This window comes from Bacillus rossius, chromosome 3, assembly GCF_032445375.1.
Source record: "Bacillus rossius redtenbacheri isolate Brsri chromosome 3, Brsri_v3, whole genome shotgun sequence".
NCBI lineage: Eukaryota > Metazoa > Arthropoda > Insecta > Phasmatodea > Bacillidae > Bacillus > Bacillus rossius.
The window spans coordinates 10977085-10999967 of NC_086332.1; the positions used below are offsets into that span (position 1 = coordinate 10977085).

Genomic DNA, 22883 nt, shown 5'->3' on the forward strand with positions numbered 1-22883 from the left:
CCGGCTGACGACGGAGTGGAAGGCCCGGCAGGAAACACAGGGTCTCGCCTCCCTCTCCACAACCACCGGCTCCCTCTGGTCCTACCTCAGGCGACTCAAAGCCACCCCATCCACCATCCCACCCATCACCACTCCCACAGGAGTTGCGGAAACTGCCAAGGAGAGATGTGAGGCAGTGGCCACCTACCTGCAAACCACCTTCGCCTCAGCCACCCACACGTCCCTTTCTTCAGACTCCTCCGATGACGAGGCTTCCCCCCTCTCTCACCACGTAACCATCCCCCTACTCCCCAACACCCCCAACTTTCCCCTGGTCACCCCCGGGGAACTCCAAAAAGTAATCTCTCAATTCCGCCTCTCTGCGGCCCCCGGCTCAGACTCAATACCCACCCCAATCCTACGCCACCTACCCTGGAAAGCCATCGTCTTCCTCACCAAGCTCATCAATGCAATGTTCATCCACTGCCACTTCCTCTCCTCTTGGAAGACAGCCATCATCTGCCCCATCCCCAAACCTGACAAATCACCAACCCTTCACTCATCCTACCGACAAATCTCTCTCCTTCCAATTCTATCAAAGGTCGCGGAGAGGACCATCCTGCAACGCCTCCTCCTTGTCATCACTGACCACAACCTTCTCCCCAATCACCAGTTCGGCTTCTGTCCCCACCACTCCACATCATGCTGGTGGTACAGGGCTTCTCCCGGCGGCAACACACGGGCATGGTGCTCCTCGACTCGCAGAGCCTTTGACTCTGTCCCACACGCTAAACTCATCCGCCGCCAATCCGCCACCGCAATCCCCCCGCACCTGACCCGCCTTCTCTGCTCTTTCCTGGAGGACCGCTCTTTCCAGGTGAGAGTGGAGAACATCCTCTCTGACCCCCGACCCATCCAGGCTGGTGTCCCCCAAGGCGCCATTCTGAGCCCCATCCTGTTCATCCTCCACATTGCAGACCTCACCCCTCCACCTGGCACCTACCTTGTCCAATATGCTGACGACACATGCCTCCTCGCCTCCTCTGTCTTTGAGCCGTTGCTCAGGGATCGCCTCAGTCGCGGACTCACTTCCCTGAACACCCAATTCCTAGCGCACGGCATCGGGATCAACCACGCTAAAACCAACGCCATCCTGTTCTTCAGATACCACCCATGCCATGACCATCCCCCCAGAATCACCCAACACACCATCCCTTGGTCACCAACTATCCGCTACCTGGGAGTCACACTGGATGCATCATTCACATTCTTCCCTCATCTCAACAGTATCTGTGCCAAAACCAGAGCAGTCATGGGACAACTAGCCCCAGTCCTCCGCCCCACCTCTGGCATTTCCCTCCAGAACAGAATCACTGTCTATCGCACCCACGTTATCTCCCACCTCACATACGCCTGTCCCACCTGGTCTCACTCATCCCTCTACAACCTAAGACCTATCACCAGGACGTACTTCCTTGGCACCCGTCTGATCCTGGGGCTTCCCCGTGCCAACCCCCCCCCCCCCCCCCCCCCGGGAAGAACTCTTACATGAAACCAGTCTTCCCCACATCCACGACACCATCTCCAAAACCACCAAGAAATTCGTCCACAAATGCTCCCACAACCTCAACCCCCTCATCAGACAGATCGCAGACCCTCCCCCCAACTCACCTCACCACAGAAGACCGCTCTTCACGACGGATCATCTCCAGGCAGAGGACTCCACCGACGAGGACGACATCGACCCAGAGGGAGGGGCCGGCGGCTAACTCTGGGGACCAGCACAGCTACGAGAAGGCACTGCGGAACCAATCACATCACGGTACTGCACCACTCTCTACCTGACCACCCCACCGAAACACAGATCCCGACACCGGCCGCAAGGACCGGGCCCAAGCCAGCAGACCCGGCCACACCGTCGCATCATCACCACCCTCACCACCAAATGTAAATAGACACTTCACCTCACACAAATCACCTGCCCCCAAGGACTTGAATGTTGGAAGGTACAATTTATGTATGTATCTATAATTTATTGTAATTCTTTTTGATGTAAATATACCAAATGTTTCCCTTCATGTAACCATTTGTAATCTCTTTTTAAAATAAAGACTCTTTTTTTTTGGCGGGGAGGACTCCCCTGGCGGGGGTCCCCCATTAAAAAAAAAACTAAAAATACTTTGTATGAGAACCTCTATTCCGATTTTTTTATTTGCTGGTAATCATGGGCCCCCCCAACAGATAGCGACACATGTCGCGTGAAACATGGTTTCAGTTTCCACTGTAAGAGTCGCACTTCAGTATTTCCCTCCTTGTTCTGTGTGGCTCTACTCACCTGAGGCGGGAGACGTCTCGGCGGTGTCTGGCGTCGTCTGGCTGCCTACAGGCAGGTCGGCGCCGTCAGAGGCAGTGCCGCCATCAGAGGCAGTGCCGCCGTCAGAGGCCGTCCCGCCGTCAGAGGCCGTGCCGCCGTCAGAGGCCGTGCCACCGTCGTTGGTCGCCTCCTCCGTGCCGGACACAGAACTGGTCGCGTCCTGCAACACGGGGCGTCTCTGGTCGCGGCCCAGGGAGATCCGCGCGGTCCCGAACCCTCCCTTCCAGGACTTCAGAACTAACAAGCGGGGACGCACCACAACGCCGAACGTACAATAACGCCGAATGCCAAATTGACTACAACGCTGACAACTAGAAAACTGCTGTGTACCACAACGCCGAAATAAATTAACGCCGTAAAATGTCATTGCAGGATTGCCACAAAGGTTAGGTTAGATTAGGTAAGTTTATGTTAGGTTAGGTTAGGTTAGGCTAGGTTAGGCTAGCCTAGGTTAGGTTAAGTTGTGGTATTTCGGTGTTAAGAGCGGTAGGAATTCCGTTTACAAGTGGTCTGCATCTAATGCCAGTTTGCACACGTGTTTCTGTAAGAATGTCTTTTATACAAATTTTGACATGTGTCTTTAATGTATTTAGTAATACTTATGTTTGCATTATTATGACTTTTGGAACGAAATCAATTTAAATTTTAAAAAAATTGTTTGGTTTTCTTTCCTATAACAAATTCATTATTTAAATTTCTATGAGTAAAACGCTGGAGTTCTAAAAGTATACTAGATATTCCCTGAATTTAAGTGTGGCTATCGATTTCCTTTTATATTTCAACTATAAAATGATATTCTAATCAAAATAATTATGTAATTTTTAAATTGTACTCCCTCCTTCACAAAATCCTAGCTACTGCCCTGGCCGGAACGAACCAATCAGGGAAGGGAGACGAGAGATAGAAGTTGAAGCATTCCAACTTGGATTCAACAGATTTATAATTCGTTTAGGGAAGCTTAATACACACACATACTCAGTTACAAACCCGAAAAATCCCACATTCGAGAATCTTCGTAATTTTGCTTCTGGGAAGGATAACAATTATTTTACATTATTATTGTGACTAATCGAACTCAACCAAACTTTTGCGTTAGTTACTACCCCCTGGGCTTCCGAAAAATAACAAAATAATCCAAAATAGTTTTATAATGGAAGACTTATGCATCTTAGAATTTAGGTCGTAAAATTAAGTATCGTTTATTAAAATTTCAGCTTCCTTACGGCAAAGACTACATATTAGGCTCAACTTATAAATCCACATCAAATTACTTTTCGTTTACGGTCGGGGGTTAGGTACAATACGTCACTAAAACGTACGGGAAGTAAAAGCGTTACCCCCAATTATTTAAATGCAGTCGTTTTGCGACAGCGACATGTATTGCGGTGGTTGCATAACTTGATTCGATTAAATGGCGTTCATTTAATATAAGTACATTATAGAATTATTTATAATAAAACAGTTGTTCAGCTCCAAAATCAGAGGCGTATACAATTCTTGAGAACGACATTACCCCATAAGCCGTTTGTATGCTTTCAATCTATTACATCCTGATGAACATGTTTCTACGCAAAAAAAAACGGAGAATAGGTTGCGGACAATGCATAGAACATGTCGGGCCGCGGGCTCCACGTGGCCTTGCATCCCGCATGAAAGTTCCCAGGGTTTTCCCTGTGTCTATGCAGGTTTTACCTGGGCCCAACTTAACTAGTAGTTTAGACTATAGATAAGAGTGACGGGAGTTAGTCATGGCACTAATCGCTGCCATGGCTGGCCAATCCCCTCCTAGCACATGATGCATGCGACCCTCTCCCTGCATGGCTAATCCACTAAGGCATGATAGGCTTCGGCCTGATACGCACTTAGGTCCCTCCCTAACCCGGACCCCTCCCAAACACACTTAGTTTTTAGTTAGGTTAGGAAAAAAAATCGTGTGGCTCAGGTTGAACCCCGCCATGCTGCAGAGATAGGCGGGTCGCGGTGGTAGGGACCCGCCTGCGCATTACGCCACACCAACTTGCTGGCATCTAGCAAGGAAGTATTTGAACATAGGGCAACACAAGGGAGGTTTGAGCTTATTTTTTAAGTGCGTGATAATTTTGTGAATTCATGTTTGTTTAGAAAATTGCCTTATTTCTCTATCCATTTTACCCCTTACGATATAAGTACGTACGAGTCGAGGTTTGAATTCCCAAAGAAGATACACTTCTATCAAGTGTACTGAGTTACACGCGCTATTTTTTTTTGTTTATCGCAAGGAAGAGACAGAATGTCATGGAGATATCTGAGATCGAGATATGCAAACCACTGTGAAGACTTCCTGCCGTCCTGCACTGGCAGTCCGTGGCCGAGGTTGCCCCGTCTTGGGGGTTGGGACTGTGCGAGATTGGAGACTATAGAAGGAATGACTCGTTGTGGGAGGCGGGTTGAGGGGGAAGAGGGCAAACCCCACGTGGGGTCGTAACCACAATGCCGAAATACCATAATGCAGAATGTCAAAATTGACCACAACGCCGACAGCTAGAAATCTGCTGTGTACCACAACGCCGAAATAACAACTGAATGAATTTTTGTGTGTTTCTTCAATGTACTTTAACGCCGAGATACCACAATAAACCTAACCTTACCTAACCTAACCTAAACTAGCGTAATATAACCTAACCTAACTTAACCTAGCCTAGCCTATCCTAACCTAGCCTAACCTAAACTAGCCTAATCTAACCTAGTCTAACCTAACCTTTGTGGCAGTCCTGCAATGACATTTTTTGGGGTTAGTGTATTTCGGCGTTGTGGTAATTCGGCGTTGTGGTACACAGCAGTTATCTAGCTGTTGGCGTTGTGGTCAATTTGGCATTTTGGCGTTGTGGTTTTTTGGCATTGTGGTATTTTGGTGTTGTGGTATTTCGATGTTGTGGTATTTCGGCGTTGCGGTATTTCGGCAATGTGGTATTTTGGCATTGTGGTGATCCCCCCCAAGGGATATCGGCGACGCGGGACCAGACCGCTCACCGGCGAGCCTTCCGCCGTGGGCAACTGGGCGAACCGGCGCCCGCCGCCGCCATCATCGCGCCGCGTGGAGGGGGGGAGGGGCAGCCCGGCGCGGCGGCGGCGCGGGTCCAGGTTGCAGTGGCGCCACATCTCGTCGGCGGCGCCGAACAGCGCGAGGCTGGCCTCGGAGATGTCGGCGTCCAGCGGCTCCAGCTGCAGGCTGGCCGGCCCGGCGCTGCTCGAGTCGGCCGGCGCCGCGCGCCTGGGGGCGGCCCGCCGTCGCCGGTCTCCGCGCCGCCCCCGGCCCTCGGGGAACACCGCGTCCAGCTCCTCATCCGTGAACTGGAAGCGGTCCACGTACGGCTCCAGGATGCACACGTCGTCGCCGTCGCCGGCGTTCAGGTCCGGGCTGAAGGCGGCTGGCGCCGGGTCCTCGGGCCGCTCCTCCGGGAACAACACACCACACGCGCCGTCAGCCCTCACGCGCGGGCCTGAATCTGCATCGTCCGAACTTTCATCCCAAAGATATGGACGCAATGAAACCACCCTCACAGAGAAAAAGGTTTGTTTGAATCAAACAAATATTTGTTTATACCTATACGGGTGTAACACCCCTTGTGCCTCAAAATTAAATTATTTTAATTTAATAAAAATAAAACCTTGGAAACTGCTGGGCAAAATATTAAGAAGAATAAAGTTATTTACCAGATGTGGTGAACAAGACAAATTTAGACTCCCTGCATACAAGCAACTTGGGAACTAGTGGATCGTTAAATAGAATAAGGTATATAATAAATAAACACCACATAAGTAGCTTGGTCTATAGGTTCCCTGTTTTATTTAGAATGGTAAATTTTTTTGTTTTGGTATTAAAACTAAACAAATTAACACATAACAAGTAGGAGGGCCTGCCCGATATTATTAATAACACGTTATGTTATATTAATTACACATCATCACAGAAACAAAAAAAAATTGAAATATTCCACCCTATTAGATCCTTTGGTTGATTACAAAGATAATATTCTCATTGATTTTACATACTCTCGTCAATTAAGTTCTTAAGTCACTGGTCGCTGGTATGCAATTTATTTACTTAGTTCATTGTATGTAAGGGGGAAATATATTTTTAATATCACCCGGGTCTTCAAAGGATGACGTCGGGGCGGGAGGAAAGCTCGGGACTCGGAGCTCGAGGTCCCGAATAACATGCTGGGAGCAACTTCGTCCCCCCAGCACTTGGACCCTGTCTGAATCACAAGCCAAATTCCAAACGAATTAGACCTGCTTCCAGACAGTCAAACACAGTCGGCGCGAAGGCCAACAAACGGGAATTCGGGGAGGAAAAAGATCGAAATAACTCACCAAACAGGGTGTAGCTCCAGGGCTCAGTAGATGTCTCGCGCCGACATCCAAATGGCGGAGGTGCCCGAGTGGTCGTAACCACGACTTCAGTTGTTTGCGCCGTAGAGCGACTGCCGCTCTTTCTACCGGCGGGCACAGAAAGCAACAAACAATCGACTTCTACAGGTCACGATTTGAAAGTATAGGGGCATATGGCACTGCGGAGTGGCTCTCTAGCGGCGTAAAGGGGAACTAACGGGGGCGGTGAGCTGAATCGCCACCAGGTGTCACGAGGGTCAGGGGTCAGCTCCACGTGCTGGCTACCAGAGAAGAAGTTACTGTTACTGCCGCTAGATGTCGTGGGTGGTCCATCCTCTTGCACACATGTTTTTTATGCAGGTCGTCCTTGGAGTCGGTCACTGCCTGGCGGAGATCACATCAGTTGAATGGTCCTGGGCTAATTTCTCAGAACTGAGGGGGGGGGGGGAGGGGAGAGGGGGTGCATAAAAACGCAACGACGCTGGGAACGAGCGTCCACGGGATACTCGTTTGTGCCGAGACTCGCTACTCTCAGCGGGTCTCTGAGAAGTAGCAGCTTGCAGGCCAGAAGCTGCTCTATGCGATTTTAGTCATGAAGGGAACTAATGTTACAAACCCGGGACGTGACTGCAGGCGGGAGAAATTTCAACCGGGCTGCTAACGACTACAAAAGACTAGCAAAAGCTCAGATTGATCCTTGAGAAAAGGTGTCTCGGTCCACTGGCACCAAGTTTAACTACGTAGAGTACACCAGCCTAACAAATTGTAAATCACCCCTTTAGTAACCAGATTATAAAGAAAAATAAAATTTCCAAAAATAATTTAAAATTATAAAATTTAAAAAAACGTGTCGAAATTCCTTATTTCCGGCACACGGGGAAACAAATATTTACTTGGTGGAACAAAATATTTCGTTATTTTAATCAAACTCGGTAAGTAACAAAAATAATTTGTTACAACTAACCAAATATACATTTGAGTTGACAAAATCATTTTGTTGGGCCAACAGAATTTTTCCTACTACAAAATATTTGTTTGAATTAACAAAATATATTTATTTTGCCATATATAAACAAATATTTTGTTGAGGCAACAAACCTTTCTCTCAGTGCATTCTGTATATATTTATTTTTCTAAATGAAACTGTAACACTCATGAAGTTACAGATATTGGAAAATTTGTACATTCATTTACATTAAAGAAACTGTATCGCTACAAAAAAAATATGTTTCTAAATGATACTGGGTTCGGATTCATGTCCCGGGCATCCATGCTTTGTGTTGTCCAAGTACCTCCAATAGTTAAAAGTTATTTGTAAACCGTTGTCCAATTTGCAGAACATTCGACTGTATTTTCCATGGAGTAAAACATTTTTTGCTTTTATAAAATACTAATTATAATTTAACATTAGCGCCAATATTTGTAAGCGCTATATCTTTCAAAAAACAAATTTCAATATGAAAAAAGAATATTATTGCAATGTATTGTGCAAACGATGTATACGATGTGTTTCTTGTAGCATTACAAACAATTTCTTGCAACTGTTTTCAAATTTCTTTCGTAAAAGTACAAAATGTTTTTTTTTTTCTGTGAAGTGAAACAAGTATATAAGATTTTAATTAACAAGTCAATAAAGAGGGGCAGTTTGGATCGTTTGTGATGAAAATAGTTTAACCATAGAGTTAAATATTAAAGAAAAAGTGTTAACAGAGTGCACTGCATCCCAGAGAACATAGGATCTGATCGTGTGTGGCCATACTAATTTTTGGTTTTACATGGTTTCCCGAAATCACTTCAAGGTAAATGCTGGGATAGTACTCCACTCTTGTCAGCAAAGCTTGTCTGTCCCTTCGGGGGTTCCATTCTCCAATGACCTCACTTTCTTTGAGACGTTAAGCCCAAGTTAAAGTAGCTAACGTAAAAATTTTCAACGTATTCATTACAAAACTGTGCAGCTTCGGCAACTGTGCAGCTAACACGTATTTCTTTAAGCAAATGAGCAGCCCTCATCCAAAGAACTAGCCCTCCGACACACGGGAAACTGTCGCATCACAAGACAGCGGCCAATGAAAAATGGTTCCTCCCCCTTTCCCCAAGTATACAAGTGAATTGAGTATTTCCTAATGGTCAAGTGTGAAATATAAGAACCGCAAGACTCCATAATGATTCCAACTGTTTCACTGCTTTCTGCTATACCAATGTATTTTTTTAAATTCTTAACTGTTGAAAATTTGCCTTTATTAAAACAGATAGGTATCACAACACATTTAGAGATATTCAAAGCCCAGAGCCCATGGTCTATTAACATTGTCATTTACAGTTTGAAGTCATTACCGAAAATTTATTCAATACCAAACGCCAAATACGTCACAGGGGAAACTATTTGTAGTAGCCAGTCACCATCAAATTCAGGCATTTCACTAAGTTATATACTTTGCTTTAAAGAGGCTTTGCTTTAATGATTGGACAATAGTATTTTTGACACGCCTTGAGAGGAATGAAGAAGGATTTATACAAACAATTTGACAAGCTTCTGCCCTTGGTATCTACCAGAAGAGCTCTCTAAAGCGGAGCTTGCAGCGAAAAAGGAATCGAGAAATAAATCGTGGCTTTACGCATTACACGCAACTTGAATATCAATCACATAGTTAAATGTAGAATTTTCTAGTTATTAACCTGAAAACCTCAAAATTTGCTATCGAAATAAAGCTTAGTGTTTTGTTGTTTCAGCATGAGAAAAATATTTAAAATTCACTGTGAATTTTAAAACATAGGTGGTCAAGGAGTTGTAACCACAGTGAAACATTGGAAAAGATGGTGTCAAAACCAGTAATTAATTAACCAAATTTTATTTATTACTTCAACCTTAATAAATTAATAGGCGAGATTGTTTATTAAAGAACACTTAAGAGAAAAACGTGGCCAAACTTTACTCATGTTTAAGTTATACCAACGGAATTTATTTGAGGTAGAAGGTTGTTTAATAACTTTTTAAAATCATTAGGCCTATTATTATTTTTTTGAATTATATATTGCTGTTGTACATTGTAGCTTAGCCAACCTCTGTGAATATTCCGCACTGATAAGTTTTCATATCCAATTTATCTGCTTACACATTCAGCATGGTCGCTCGACTGCGCGGTATATTGTGGCGTGCGAGTCTTCCTTCACTTCCTTTGGGTTGATTTCAGTGCCGTGTTGGTAACAACTTCGTAGCAATTGTGGTAGCTTGTGGTGGTTATATTTCTTTGTGTCCTTTGACAACTTCCGAGCGTCGTTGAGAAACCAACCCGAGTGGCCTTTGTAAAGTACGGGCTGAAACAGAATTCGGCCGACAACTTCGGTGGAAGGTTCATTACGAAAAAAAAAAAAAAATTATTAACGCAAGAACGATTTATGGCTTTGTGTGCTTTCCAAGGCTGGTAAAACGAGTTTGAAGTTGGAGCATATATATATATATTTTTTTTTTTTTGCAAATAATAGAGAATTATTTAATAAGGAACACCAAACGTCTAGATAAAGTTTATTCAAAAAAATAATTCTACAAACAATGAAAAACTTGTAGTTGCCGTAAAATGATTATTATTTTATTTTTAAATAATTGGGAATGACACCTTCATATTTCATAATATCTTCTCACGTGTTTCTACCCCCAAGTATTTCAAAGAAATCATTTTATGATTTTTATTATTCCTATAACATGGATAAATCAAACAGTTCCAGACCCTTAGATTTCCCAGCTTAAATAAATTTATCTTTTTTACATGCAAAAAAAATCCGTTCTGCTCCAGCTTGGAAAGGCGTATGTCGTTAATATGCTTTCGACATTTTTTTTTTTTTTTTTTTCCGTGATGAACGTGTAGCCGAAGTTGTCGGCCGAGTTCTGGAACATACTATAAAGCATGTATCATCCCCAGTACCTGACTGCAGAAGGCTCTATGGCTGTTTTCGAGGGGTAATTGATTCCACTTTGTTGTTCGCGTCCGTCGTCATCCAGAAGCTCTGGTGTTCCACTGTTGTTCGCCCCGCGGCGGGTTCCGCCTCGTTTTACATTTTTGATTGCGCTCCAACCGTTCACTCCGCTTGCACTGGATGTCCGAGTCAACAGCGAACATTATACATCACTCCTGGGACGGTAACAAAGCCGGCTTAAGAATTTAATACTTCATGTGAACAAATAAAGAATAATCTTGCAGAGTGGCCTACTTTCACTGAAAAATAACGAGGAATTCTAAAGTATTGGTTCGCCCTATGTAATTGTCATACAACTAAAGTGTAAAATATCACCTTTTGTAGATTTACCAACAGAAATATTCATTCCAATAATTATTCCTAAGTTTATTTAGGGGTTGCTTTTAATTTTGTCCCTAAACGAGTTGACAATTTAATGCGGCTTCAAATAAGTAATGAGCGTCAGTGCTAGATGACATCAGCTTATTTTCACCATTGAAATAATTGAACATTATTTAGACCAAAGTATGTGTTTGCCATGATCAAAACAAGGAAAAACGTCCTAACGGTACTTAAGTAATCGTTTCTGGCAATGTTAATTGTAAATTCTTTTGAAAGACACCTATGTAGCCAGACAAAACGAAAGTTCAGCAAATAAAAAAGCTTGTAGCTGGATACCTGGGATACTAGCCTGACCTTGATTATTTGGTAAACTGTAAAAGAGATTCATTAACTTACATTAAAAAATTTGTTGAAGTTTTATATTTTTATCGTTTACTCTTTTAAAACAAGCTTATTTTATGTAGTTTAACATAAATGCTTATAAAAACTTAATTGTAATACAGGAATGGGTTACATTTCACGAATATAAAATTTAAATTTCAATAAAAAACAAAACGTTTTGGTTACACAAAAAGCTGTATCTGTGAAATACACATACCATTATTGTGAAATAAAATAAAAACATATTTTTATTAGTACTATAAGATAGTTTTTTAAAAAAACTTCATTTTAAAAGTGCATGATATTGGTTAGAGAGAACTTACGGCCAAGCATTTGCATATGCAACAACAATAATTGAACAATCTTTTGGGGGAGCGAGTACGGGAAAAAAACTTTGAAAATTAAACATTTTTGTATCCTAGGAGAGAAAGTGGGAATAAGGGGATGGAGTGGGGAAACTTGAGGAGCTGAAAAAAAAACTTCTCTTTCTGATCGCAACATAGACTAAATAAAATAAACGTTTACTAGGAAATACTTGAGGGGGGAAAAAACATACGTTTCTAAGCACTAACATTCCTTTCCATTTACAAACTCGTTAAATGTGTTTGTTCGTCGACCTTAGAATCAAATAGTTCGAAATCAGTTACAGATTTAGAGGCACAGTGTTTAAACGTTTGCTCCTGAAATTTCTGAATAAGATTGAAATTCCTCAAATTAGAAACGCATAACGCTTAACTTGTAACTTAAAAACGTTTTAAATTCTTCGACAAACGCAATTTATCAAAATCACATCTTATAAATACACATCATAGAACGATAAAAAAAAATAATAAACACGTAACTTAGGAAATTCACGGGTTTGAGAAATTTAGCTTAGATCTGGAAATATATTTCGAAAATCAAGGAAGTTGAGTGTTCATATATCCATCGTCCCACCTATATGGGGTCCGGGTTCGATTCCCAACGGGGTGGATCATGTATTATCATTAGTGGGAAACGTGGTGGAAATTGCCTAATGTGGATGGATTTCCTTGCGAGACGTCCCGCTTATTAATTTCGACAATGCTACATTATTATCATATCGTCCCTCACGGACTTTAATTACCTCGATATCAACGCAAATATCTTTCAAAAAGCTATCTTGTGTGTTTCTAAGCCCTGCATTTATATATTATCAATTTATATATCGCGTGTTTCTAAGTTATATATTTCAATTTCGCATTTTTCTAAGTTAGGTATTTAAAATCGCGTGCTTCAAAGTTTCGTACTTCTAAGCTGCTTGTTCACGAGTTATGGATATCTAAGTCGTTTGTTTATAGGTTATGTATATCTATGTAATTTATGTCTAAGTTAAGTAATTTTTAAGTCATGTATTTGTAGGTCGCGTGTTCCTGGTTTCTAGGTTAAGTACTTCCAAGTAGAGACTGGAAAAATTCGCGGGTTCAATGACCTCCAGGATAGACTCCACTATCCTCTACACACTCGGGCAAATGCCAACTGTTCATTGGCTGTTGACTTGTGAGTCGTCTCGACTGGGTGGCCTGTGATTCGACACTTCTACAAGTGAGGGTCTCTAATTGGCCCTCATTACTCCAGATTAAAAGTGAACCATTGGCAGAAGCAGCACTAAGGTATAATTATTTGAATTGTAGCATTTCACGAAATGAACCCGCGAATTTTCCAGGTCACTACTTCCAAGTGGTGTGTTGGCAGAGACCACGGCGGCACCGCGCTGCAGACAGGAGGTTTACCGGGAAGGGCCACTGGGGGGCACCGCCGCGCCCCACGTCCCTGGAGCAGTCCTTGGCGGAGTCCCCCGACTCGGCGCACCACGCGCAGCACTGGGCGCCGCCTCCCTGCGACACACGAGCCTGCCGTGCATGAGTCGGCAGCGTTACGTGCTTTCGCACATGACTTCAAGTACATTGTTGACGCGAAATCACTCGTTACGTGCTTTCGCACATGACTTCAACTACATTGTTGACGCGAAATCACTCGTTACGTGCTTTCGCACATGACTTCAACTACATTGTTGAAGCGAAATCACTCGTTACGTGCTTTCGCACATGACTTCAACTACATTGTTGATGCGAAATCACTCGTTACGTGCTTTCGCACATGACTTCAACTACATTGTTGACGCGAAATCACTCGTTACGTGCTTTCGCACATGACTTCAACTACATTGTTGAAGCGAAATCACTCGTTACGTGCTTTCGCACATGACTTCAACTACATTGTTGATGCGAAATCACTCGTTACGTGCTTTCGCACATGACTTCAAGTACATTGTTGACGCGAAATCACTCGTTACGTGCTTTCGCACATGACTTCAACTACATTGTTGACGCGAAATCACTCGTTACGTGCTTTCGCACATGACTTCAAGTACATTGTTGACGCGAAATTACTCGTTACGTGCTTTCGCACATGACTTCAACTACATTGTTGAAGCGAAATCACTCGTTACGTGCTTTCGCACATGACTTCAACTACATTGTTGACGCGAAATCACTCGTTACGTGCTTTCGCACATGACTTCAAGTACATTGTTGACGCGAAATCACTCGTTACGTGCTTTCGCACATGACTTCAACTACATTGTTGACGCGAAATCACTCGTTACGTGCTTTCGCACATGACTTCAACTACATTGTTGATGCGAAATCACTCGTTACGTGCTTTCGCACATGACTTCAACTACATTGTTGACGCGAAATCACTCGTTACGTGCTTTCGCACATGACTTCAAGTACATTGTTGACGCGAAATCACTCGTTACGTGCTTTCGCACATGACTTCAAGTACATTGTTGACGCGAAATCACTCGTTACGTGCTTTCGCACATGACTTCAACTACATTGTTGATGCGAAAACACTCGTTATGTGCTTTTCGCACATGACTTCAAGCAGGGGCGCAGCAACTAAATTTCAAAAGGAGGGGGAATATACCTTTTTATAAAGAATCATCGATCCCTCCTATTGAAGCGGGGTGTCCGGGGGTCCTCCCCCGGGAAAATTTGTATTTCAAGGTGGAAAATGGTGCTATTTAAGCAGTTTTATTATCTAAAAATGGATACACAGCTCTTTCTTTGCCCCCGTTTGCCCCCACTTCGTGGTTTCAGAAGGGGGGGGGGGGGGCAAAATACCCTTCCTCCCACCCCTGTTGTTGCGCCCCTGACTTCAAGTACATTGTTGACGCGAAAATACTCGTTACGTGCTTTCGCACATGACTTCAAGTACATTGTTGACTCGAAAACACTCGTTACGTGCTTTTCGCACATGACTTCAAGTACATTGTTGACTCGAAAACACTCGTTACGTGCTTTTCGCACATGACTTCAAGTACATTGTTGACTCGAAAACACTCGTTACGTGCTTTTCGCACATGACTTCAAGTACATTGTTGACTCGAAAACACTCGTTACGTGCTTTCGCACATGACTTCAAGTACATTGTCGACGAGAAATCACTCGTTACGTGCTTTCGCACATGACTTCAAGTACATTGTCGACTCGAAAACACTCGTTACGAGCTTTCGCACATGACTTCAAGTTAATTTTTGACGTGAAACTTTTCTGGGTACGCTGAGAGTTAAATTTCAAGACCGAATTTCAATGAAACATATTCGTGAAAAATTTTTGTGAATAATTTTTGAATATACATGAGTATAGGTACTTGGCCATAGATATATAAAGCTATATACGTTCCTGGGCTCTTTTTTTTTCGTTCTCTTTGTGCAATGATTCGTCCCCCGCCCAAGAAGGAAAATAGGACTGAGAGAGATAGGTTAACGAAATAATAAGACAGGGAATGTGCCCATGAGCTTGTTTCAGAAATTAGATACAGGTTTCCTATACAGTCAAATGTGAATGGCGTGAATTCTATATTTGCTACCAGCGTTGTCGTGCTCCTCCTTGTTAAACCAGCATTGTCGAGACAGTCCCTGCATTTGCCGCATATATAGCGCTAACTGTTATGAATTTAATATTTCAATTTAAATCAGAAATTTGGCGTGTTCCAAAAAATTATATAATTGTTTGAAGAAACAGTAACACGCACCGTTTTTTCTTCATGGTGAGAGTATTTTAACAGCGAGTAATATTTATTTAGAAATAGTCTTCTTGCTATCTTTATTTCTTTTCCTCTCTCTCAGCCGTTTTACCCCTTACGATATACTCACAAGTCAACGTTTGAATTTCCAAAGAAGTTTCACTTCTATCATGTGTACTGAGTTACACAAGCTCTGTTTTATATAACAATATTTAATTATTTATAATCTTTTTCTTAGGAAACAAGTTATTGTCACATTGTTTTTATTTAATTAAAGTCAAATTTTTATGTTAGCCCTAGCATGAACTGAAAGCATAAAATAATGTGGTAAACACTTTATTTTTTGTATCTCTTTAATTAAATATATGAAATCTTTTTTTACCCTCAATCATAGGAACCTGAACTTGTCAGTGTTTTCGAAATTTTGCTAACTGAACAATTTATTTGAATACATGGCTCATTAAAGCAATAACTTTCTAAGTAAGCAAAGTATTATATTTTTACAGTGAGAATAGTCAGAGTTACCAGATTAATAGTTGTTGCAGCAAAAGTCATGCAAAGAATTTTTTTCCGGGGAAGTATAGCATGTGTTATTTTATTTTGAATTGTTATCAAAAGTAAGGTTACTTATGATTTCGTAGGAAAAAAAATGTTTATTCACAGTATCTAATTATTTGGAGCAGCTCTAGGATGAAAAAACTTTAAAAAAATATATCCTATAATTCGAAAACTACGACACCGTTTGGAATTTTGTGTTTTTGATTCAGAACTGTGGTTAACTGGCCCATGAATCTTTTCTCGGCTTGACGCTGAGTTTTGGGACATGCTGTATGCACACGCACCAGCGCAATTACGATGATTGGTATCTTTAGAAAAAAGTTAAAGAGTATACTGGGCCGTTGTCGAGTAGGCACTGTTTGGTTCCGTCGGGCTCTGCCTACTCTTTGAATCTGCTCATGACCTGTTTGCTACCTCATTCGGCATGTTGCATTGATTGCAAGTATGCCAGTAAAAAAAAAATATCAAATAACTCACCGTTGGTATGATTTCCGGTCGCTCGATCTTCGTGGAAGATGCCAGCTTGTTAAGTTTATCATCTAGCTTCTCAACCAATGGGCTCAGCGATATGGAACAGCTCTTGCAATCCTGTGAGTACCATACTTACTGCAATTGCGTACGACAATTTAAAGTACAAGATAGTAATTTTTTAAGTAACTTTGTAGTTTTAAGTTACAAGTTAGTAGTTTCTATTCTACTATAAAACACATGGAAATTGTTTTTTTTCTATAAGTATCTTAGAATTGGTTATTTATCTCCGCTCCGAGGCCAGGACTTAAAAATTAGCTCGGTGCTAACAGATGAATGTGGTGTCGAACCACTGTCTCTGCTGCCGGTAAGGTCGACGGGTCCCTTATCTTTGCCGGGTTCCAACAAGGAGGAACAACGAGGAAAACTTAAAGAGTCCATTCAACAGCGTACTTCGTAAAATAAAGTTGTGACGTAAAAATTTAGCATACTTAACAAAATAAAAAAGATATAAAACACCTAATTTAAGTATTTTGCAATTTAAATAATGATTGCAACTGATTCACACGTGCGTTTATTATCAAATGTATACTATTTCATTTTCGTGACAAAAATATTTCTGAGATGTTAAAAGTTTAAATATTTTTTGAACAAAATGTTAATATAACTCAGCTACTTATGCATGATTAATTTAAGCAGTGAAACGCTAAGTGGAAAACCATTATTTTGTTCCGGATCACAATACATGTCCATGTTATTTAATGACTTTTACTACGAAGGTTTGATCTCCTCAAGATAAGACAGTGTTCAACTCTAGACATTTTAAACGTTGAAAAATATTGTTCATTCCTGCTAACCTTTACATTTTGACAACGTATGTGCTTCTGACAGTTTTTGATGTTGTGTAAAATTCATCTTATAAATATATCATGACTTACACTTGCTCCAACCGAACATAATTAAATGCCTTCTTGGATGACAATAAAACACTAAAATAAGTCTAAAATTCTTAAAATTAACTGGGATGAACTATTTAATAATTTATATACTCACACTATGATATACAAAATTAATTTCCTGAAAACAGTTACGTTAGTTTCTAAAAATACAAAACTGACATACCTTTAGGTGACAAAGTGCATCTTCGAAGAGTTCTGTCATGTTCGGTCCTACTTTTATTTTGCTCATGATATTCTTGGCACGACAAGCATCGCTAATCCTCGGGAAGAAGCCGCGCACTATAACTTGTTTCTGCAGGATAGTAGAAGTTGTAGACACATATTCTATTACTTTCTTCTTCTGCTGATTATAGTCACCTAACTCTTGGCCTTCCTTGTCTGATTTCGTTGGCTCACTTTGGCACGTTTCTTTGGACACAAAACTAGCCTCCGCGTTAATACCGGTTGTGTCTCTGATCTGCGCAGTTGGCCTGTGCAGTTCTACTTGATGAGGAATCACGTTCTGAAGTTGCCGTGGGGCTTCTGAGGACGTGTCTGCAGTTTTCTGTTGCGTCATTTTTTCTTTTGGAGGACACGAATCTACACAAGACTGGCAATCTCGAGTCACTGTAGTATTTCGCTGAGTTTCTTCTAGCGACTTTGTCGCATAATTCTTAACTTCCTTCCCGCAGTTCGGGCAAAAGCTTGCCATGGGATTTCGATTGGATTCTGGACGAGCAGACGCCTCACTTGGTGGATATTTATGTTGGGAGGAAACACTGATACCTCGAGCTGTATCATAATGCTGTGTAGTTCGATGTCCGGGAGGAAAACCACTTGGACAGAGGCCTGTGTTTATGGATTCATTGTTTTGGGGAGGGCCATCATCTAAAAGGACCGGAGGGCTGTTACTTATACGCGGAGGATAGCTTAGTGGTGGAATATTTATAGTAATGTTTTCAACCTGGAGTGTTGGGCATGCAACTTGGCCCATTGTATTCGAGTCCCCGGAGGAATGGCCTGGACATCGACACGATATAATGAAACTTGATGGGACATCTTCTGAAGCCATCGCTGTAACTTTATCCACAGGAGGACACACCAGAGTGAGATTTTTCACGGGTTGACTATTGATTTCATCCGTCGTGTTTGTATGAGGTTTCAGAGGCTCTATATTTACATTTACTTGTTCAGGCTGTATATGATTCGGCTTAGCTCTTTCCCCAGTTTGAGCCACTGTCGGAACATTCCCTGAGAATTTGCGCGGTGACTCTTCAATGCATATCAATCCGGCATACGGAGGCTCTTGAAGTGAGATGTCCTGAAGAGCAACATCACTAGTTTTACTATATTTCTGTATCCGGTATCTTGAGACTTGTCTCGTGGGATGGTCCGCAGCTGGTGTGTGGTCTTCAGGTCGCCGCATGGCATCTTGTGATGGCCCGGAGTGATTGTCTCCCTTCACCCCGGCGACCAAGTAGCTGCATTGCTTCTGAACGCCCATTTCTGTGAAGTTGCTGAAGAGAAATATCTGCGTGTGCGACTGCGTCCGACCCTGCTCCTGGTGAGTGCCGACGTCTTGAGGCCGGACGCCGGCCATGTTCGCCACGTTCCCGCCGATGGTCACCACGCTGGACGGATCCGCGAGCAACGGTCGTGTGGACGAGATCGTTTGGAATCGCGACACGACCACCGGGTACTTCATAGTTTTTAGCATGTTCGCATCGAGGTGGTTTACAATGTCGCACCGCTCGTCGGCGAAAAGCACGTTGTTGCTGCTTTCGCTGATCAAGCATTTTGGCGCTGGCATTTTTGCCATGTTCCGCGAATCTTGACCCAAGACTGAAGTGTGAAATTTCTTCAACAGGAACTTCATGCTGTCGTTACTGCGAACACTTTTTTCTTCTGGAACAGATGTCCTTGACTTGGACGCAGCTCCATGTATGTTCTTAAAAGGAATGCCGCTCCCGGAACCACCCAGCTGAAAGGGGGAAAACATAATTAGGACGTTGTCTTAAAGCTAATAAAAAAAACTAAGCATAAATAATTATTGTAAAATGGTTTAAGAAATGGTATGTGCATTTTAATTATTTATTTCCCTTCGGAAAGTATTATTCACCCGTTAATAATCTCACTCATGTTTACGTTTAAGGAATACATTTTCTACATCTGGACGACTGATTTTTATTAATTTTCTAATGGTTAACACTCAATGTTACAAAAGAATCTCGTTAAATTATTATATTTCTTCTTATATATATTTAAATCTAATTGCTAGTACAATATTCCTAACTAAAAACTAGTAAGTATGATAAGAACGGATTTTTTCATAAAAAAATTATTAGTGATACTTCTAGCTACTTCATTTCAGAGATTCATATATTGAACGAAAAATAATGCAACATTTTTTTGTCAAAAAAAGTCTAATTATTTTATGAATGTGTCACGTAAATGAAAAAAAAATTAATCTTTGCAAATTTTATATAAAATATCCGACAGGATTAAATTTAACAGGAAAATTTTCATTTCCATGATTTGTTTAAATCTTGGATCTCATTTGGGTAAAAAAATAGGCTATAGGTATATTTTAAAAAAAAACCAAAAATATGAAATTTTTTCAAATTTATGTCAGTTAAAAGCTTACAAATTGGACAGGCGTGGCGTGGCGTGGTGGGTTTATATACAGGCAATGCTTTTTTTTCCACTGCGAGTTGTTAAATTTTTAAAACAAATCAAGTTTTTTAAATGACTAGGTTACTGTAAAAATGTACCTATGCACCAGTAAGAAAGTCGGGAGATAATGTGAAATACAGTTCTCCAAGAAGAACATTGGGGTAAAAAATATTATTTTTCTTTTAAATTTGTTAAAGGCATATGTGGAAAATACATACTCTGTTGAGGCTTAACAATCAATAAGTATATATTTGGCGTTACAGAGTCAGTAATGATAGGATCATTGAAGTGAAAACTTATATAGGAAGGTTTGGATAGGGAGTAAATTCATGTAAGTCGTCATCGACATGGTCACGTGACGTGTTATTTTTTTTTTACATTTCAAAGATAAAGCTTAATTTATTATATTTTTAAAGATACAAGTTTTTAATTTTATGTTCATTTTCCAAGGAAATTTTAACGTTATTGTGTGGTAAATATTGGATATTTTTTAGTAGGTAGTTAAGTCAAGGTTATGTTTCTTCTTTTATTTCATTACGATGTGAATTTTTTCAAATGTTAGGTTATTGATTTATTAGAGATAATGTTGATTATTTGTAGATTTCAGTTCATAATTTTTTTATTCTTCAATGAAAAAAACCTCATTTCTTCTAGTTTTAAAGTTATTATTGGTAGGGGCAAAACTTACGGGTTAGCGTCACCGACATGCCAGTGATATAATACCAAAATCATTTTCTTGCGTACATTTGACGTAGATATGATTTTATATTACACGTTTGAAAAGCAAAATTTTTAAGATTTTCGCTTCTGTCGACAGTTCCCATGACTAATTTTTAGTTGTTTTTTTTACAGCCTTTGTTAATTTTTGCAACCTGAAGGCAAAACGACTCGTGTTTGTTTCACACCCTACCTTCAGGTGAGATGAACGATGGAAAACCACGTGAGTAGCGACCTGGCTTGTCGGAGGACGACTGGTCCTGAGAACTACCAGGAATATCGCCTTTGTTCCCGGTGGGCTCTGGCCCAGAGGTGGTCCAAGGGGGAGGGGGTATCGGAGCGACCACCACCACACTTCTACCAACAATACAACTTTTTTTGATTGTTGTTTCGCGCGGGAAGGAGTCGCGTGGGCTACGAGGACAGCCGCGGAGCGGGAGTCGCTCGCGAACGCAAGGTTGCCGCAGTGGTTACCCGGGTGGGCGCAGTGGTTACCCGGGTGGGCGCAGTGGTTACCCGGGTGGGCGCAGTGGTTACCCGGGTGGGCGCAGTGGTTACCCGGGTGGGCCTGTCCGCCGGCCGGCGCATCAGCTCGCCGATGAGCTTCTCCTCGGCCGTGGGGGCGGTGGGGGCCTGCTTGCGCGCCGCCCCCGGCCCGCCGCCGCCGCGCGCCGAGGCCTCCGCCACGTCGCGGTTCAGCTGGTCGAAGGTGGCCTGCAGGAAGTCGCGCAGCCACTGCTCCACGGGCAGGCCGGCTCGCTTCTTCTCCACCTGCCATGCTGCGCGCACAAGGCGGGGTCGCGTCAGTCACCAGTCGGGCAACAACGGTCCCAGCGCATTTATCAAGTCTTTATAAGTCTCCATCAAATGTTTTTCATCTGATTTTAAGCGTACTAAAATAAAAATAAATAAATTAACACACGGCATAGTACCACTATAAAATGTATAATAAAAACCGTACATTAATATATATGTATATAATGTTCGCAGGCTTTCATTGTCCGAAGTAGCTTGGCTTCTGGGTTTGTAGCCGTGTCCTTGGCAAATAAATTCCACCAACGATTCGGTCGACGTCGCAGTCGCCATCATCAGGGAGCAGGTTACCTACTCGAGTAGGTAACCTGCTCCCTGATGATAGCGACTGCAATGTCGACAGTGACTTTGGTGAATTATTTGCCAAGGACACGGCTACAACCCAGGAGCCAAGATACTTCATATATATATATACACATATATATATATACACACACATATTGAACAGACTTGAAAGGTCAGGTGTGGACTGGAATATATAATATATTTTAGTTATATCTACAAATTAATATTATTTTTAACTCTAGGAGGTTTTACGGAGGAGAATGGATTTAAAAGGGTGGGAAAAAGGTTAGGGGGGACGCCACTGTAAAACAAACACATTTCCCGCTGTTTGCTTTACAATTATTTCCATTTGTGGGTAGAAATTATTTTTTTCTTTGTGGTTTGGTTTGGTGATGATATATTCCCCCCCTTCCCCCCCGAAAAAAAAGAAAGAAAAACCACCCCTCTGCATACGCCTCTGATCGTCACAGAGGGTATAAAGCACAACACCGGCCAAGGGCGTGGGTATGTGGCCCACGCAGGTCAGTCACAACTCGACACGTACCAACTCCAACTGCAGATTCGTCACGGAAATATGATTTAAAACATTTTTTTTAATGTACGTACCCCACTGATGTTTTTCGCTGTACGTCATAGACAGAGATACGGAAATTTCGCGCATTCATTAAGTTGAAGTTAGAATGCAAACCTTCACACTATCGCACTGTGTTCATGATTGGACCGCAGTTATTTGTACACGCCCCTCTACGTGAACCAACACTGTCCAGCTAGAAGAGAAGTGAGTCTTGCTAAGAAATCAACCAATGAGAAAGCAAACATGGGTTGAGCACACATGTTACTTTTAATTCCACCCTGAGTCCAGACTAATACGCGACATTTCCGGGGACTCTAGTCATAGAGAAAATATGGTCAACTTCACTATTCATGGGGACCAGATATTTTTACAAACATTATTCTTAGCTTATGTGATTCTGTGCAGT

General features: G+C 42.1%; 1 protein-coding gene across 1 annotated transcript; it reads right to left on the reverse strand.

Annotated features, from left to right (window-relative positions):
* Window positions 1-978: 978 nt before the first annotated feature.
* On the reverse strand, window positions 979-22537 carry LOC134530012 (uncharacterized). The gene is made up of 8 exons (XM_063364538.1): window positions 22510-22537; window positions 21364-21584; window positions 17600-19396; window positions 13150-13254; window positions 5363-5785; window positions 2315-2513; window positions 1651-1750; window positions 979-1087 (listed from the first exon to the last, which is right to left on the reverse strand). The coding sequence occupies exons 1-8, from the start codon at window positions 22535-22537 to the stop codon at window positions 979-981; spliced, it is 2982 nt and encodes a 993-aa protein (XP_063220608.1).
* Between the last annotated feature and the right edge of the window lie 346 nt (window positions 22538-22883).

Excerpts from the sequence above, each read along its gene's own strand:
- LOC134530012 (XM_063364538.1), bottom strand. The coding sequence starts at position 22,537 with ATGACGTACAGCGAAAAACATCAGTGGG. Across the intron at positions 13,255-17,599 it reads ATGCACTTTGTCACCTAAAG|GGAGGCGGCGCCCAGTGCTG; the intron begins GTATGTCAGTTT and ends CGTGTGTCGCAG. Across the intron at positions 5,786-13,149 it reads CCCCCCAGTGGCCCTTCCCG|GAGCGGCCCGAGGACCCGGC; the intron begins GTAAACCTCCTG and ends TTGTTCCCGGAG.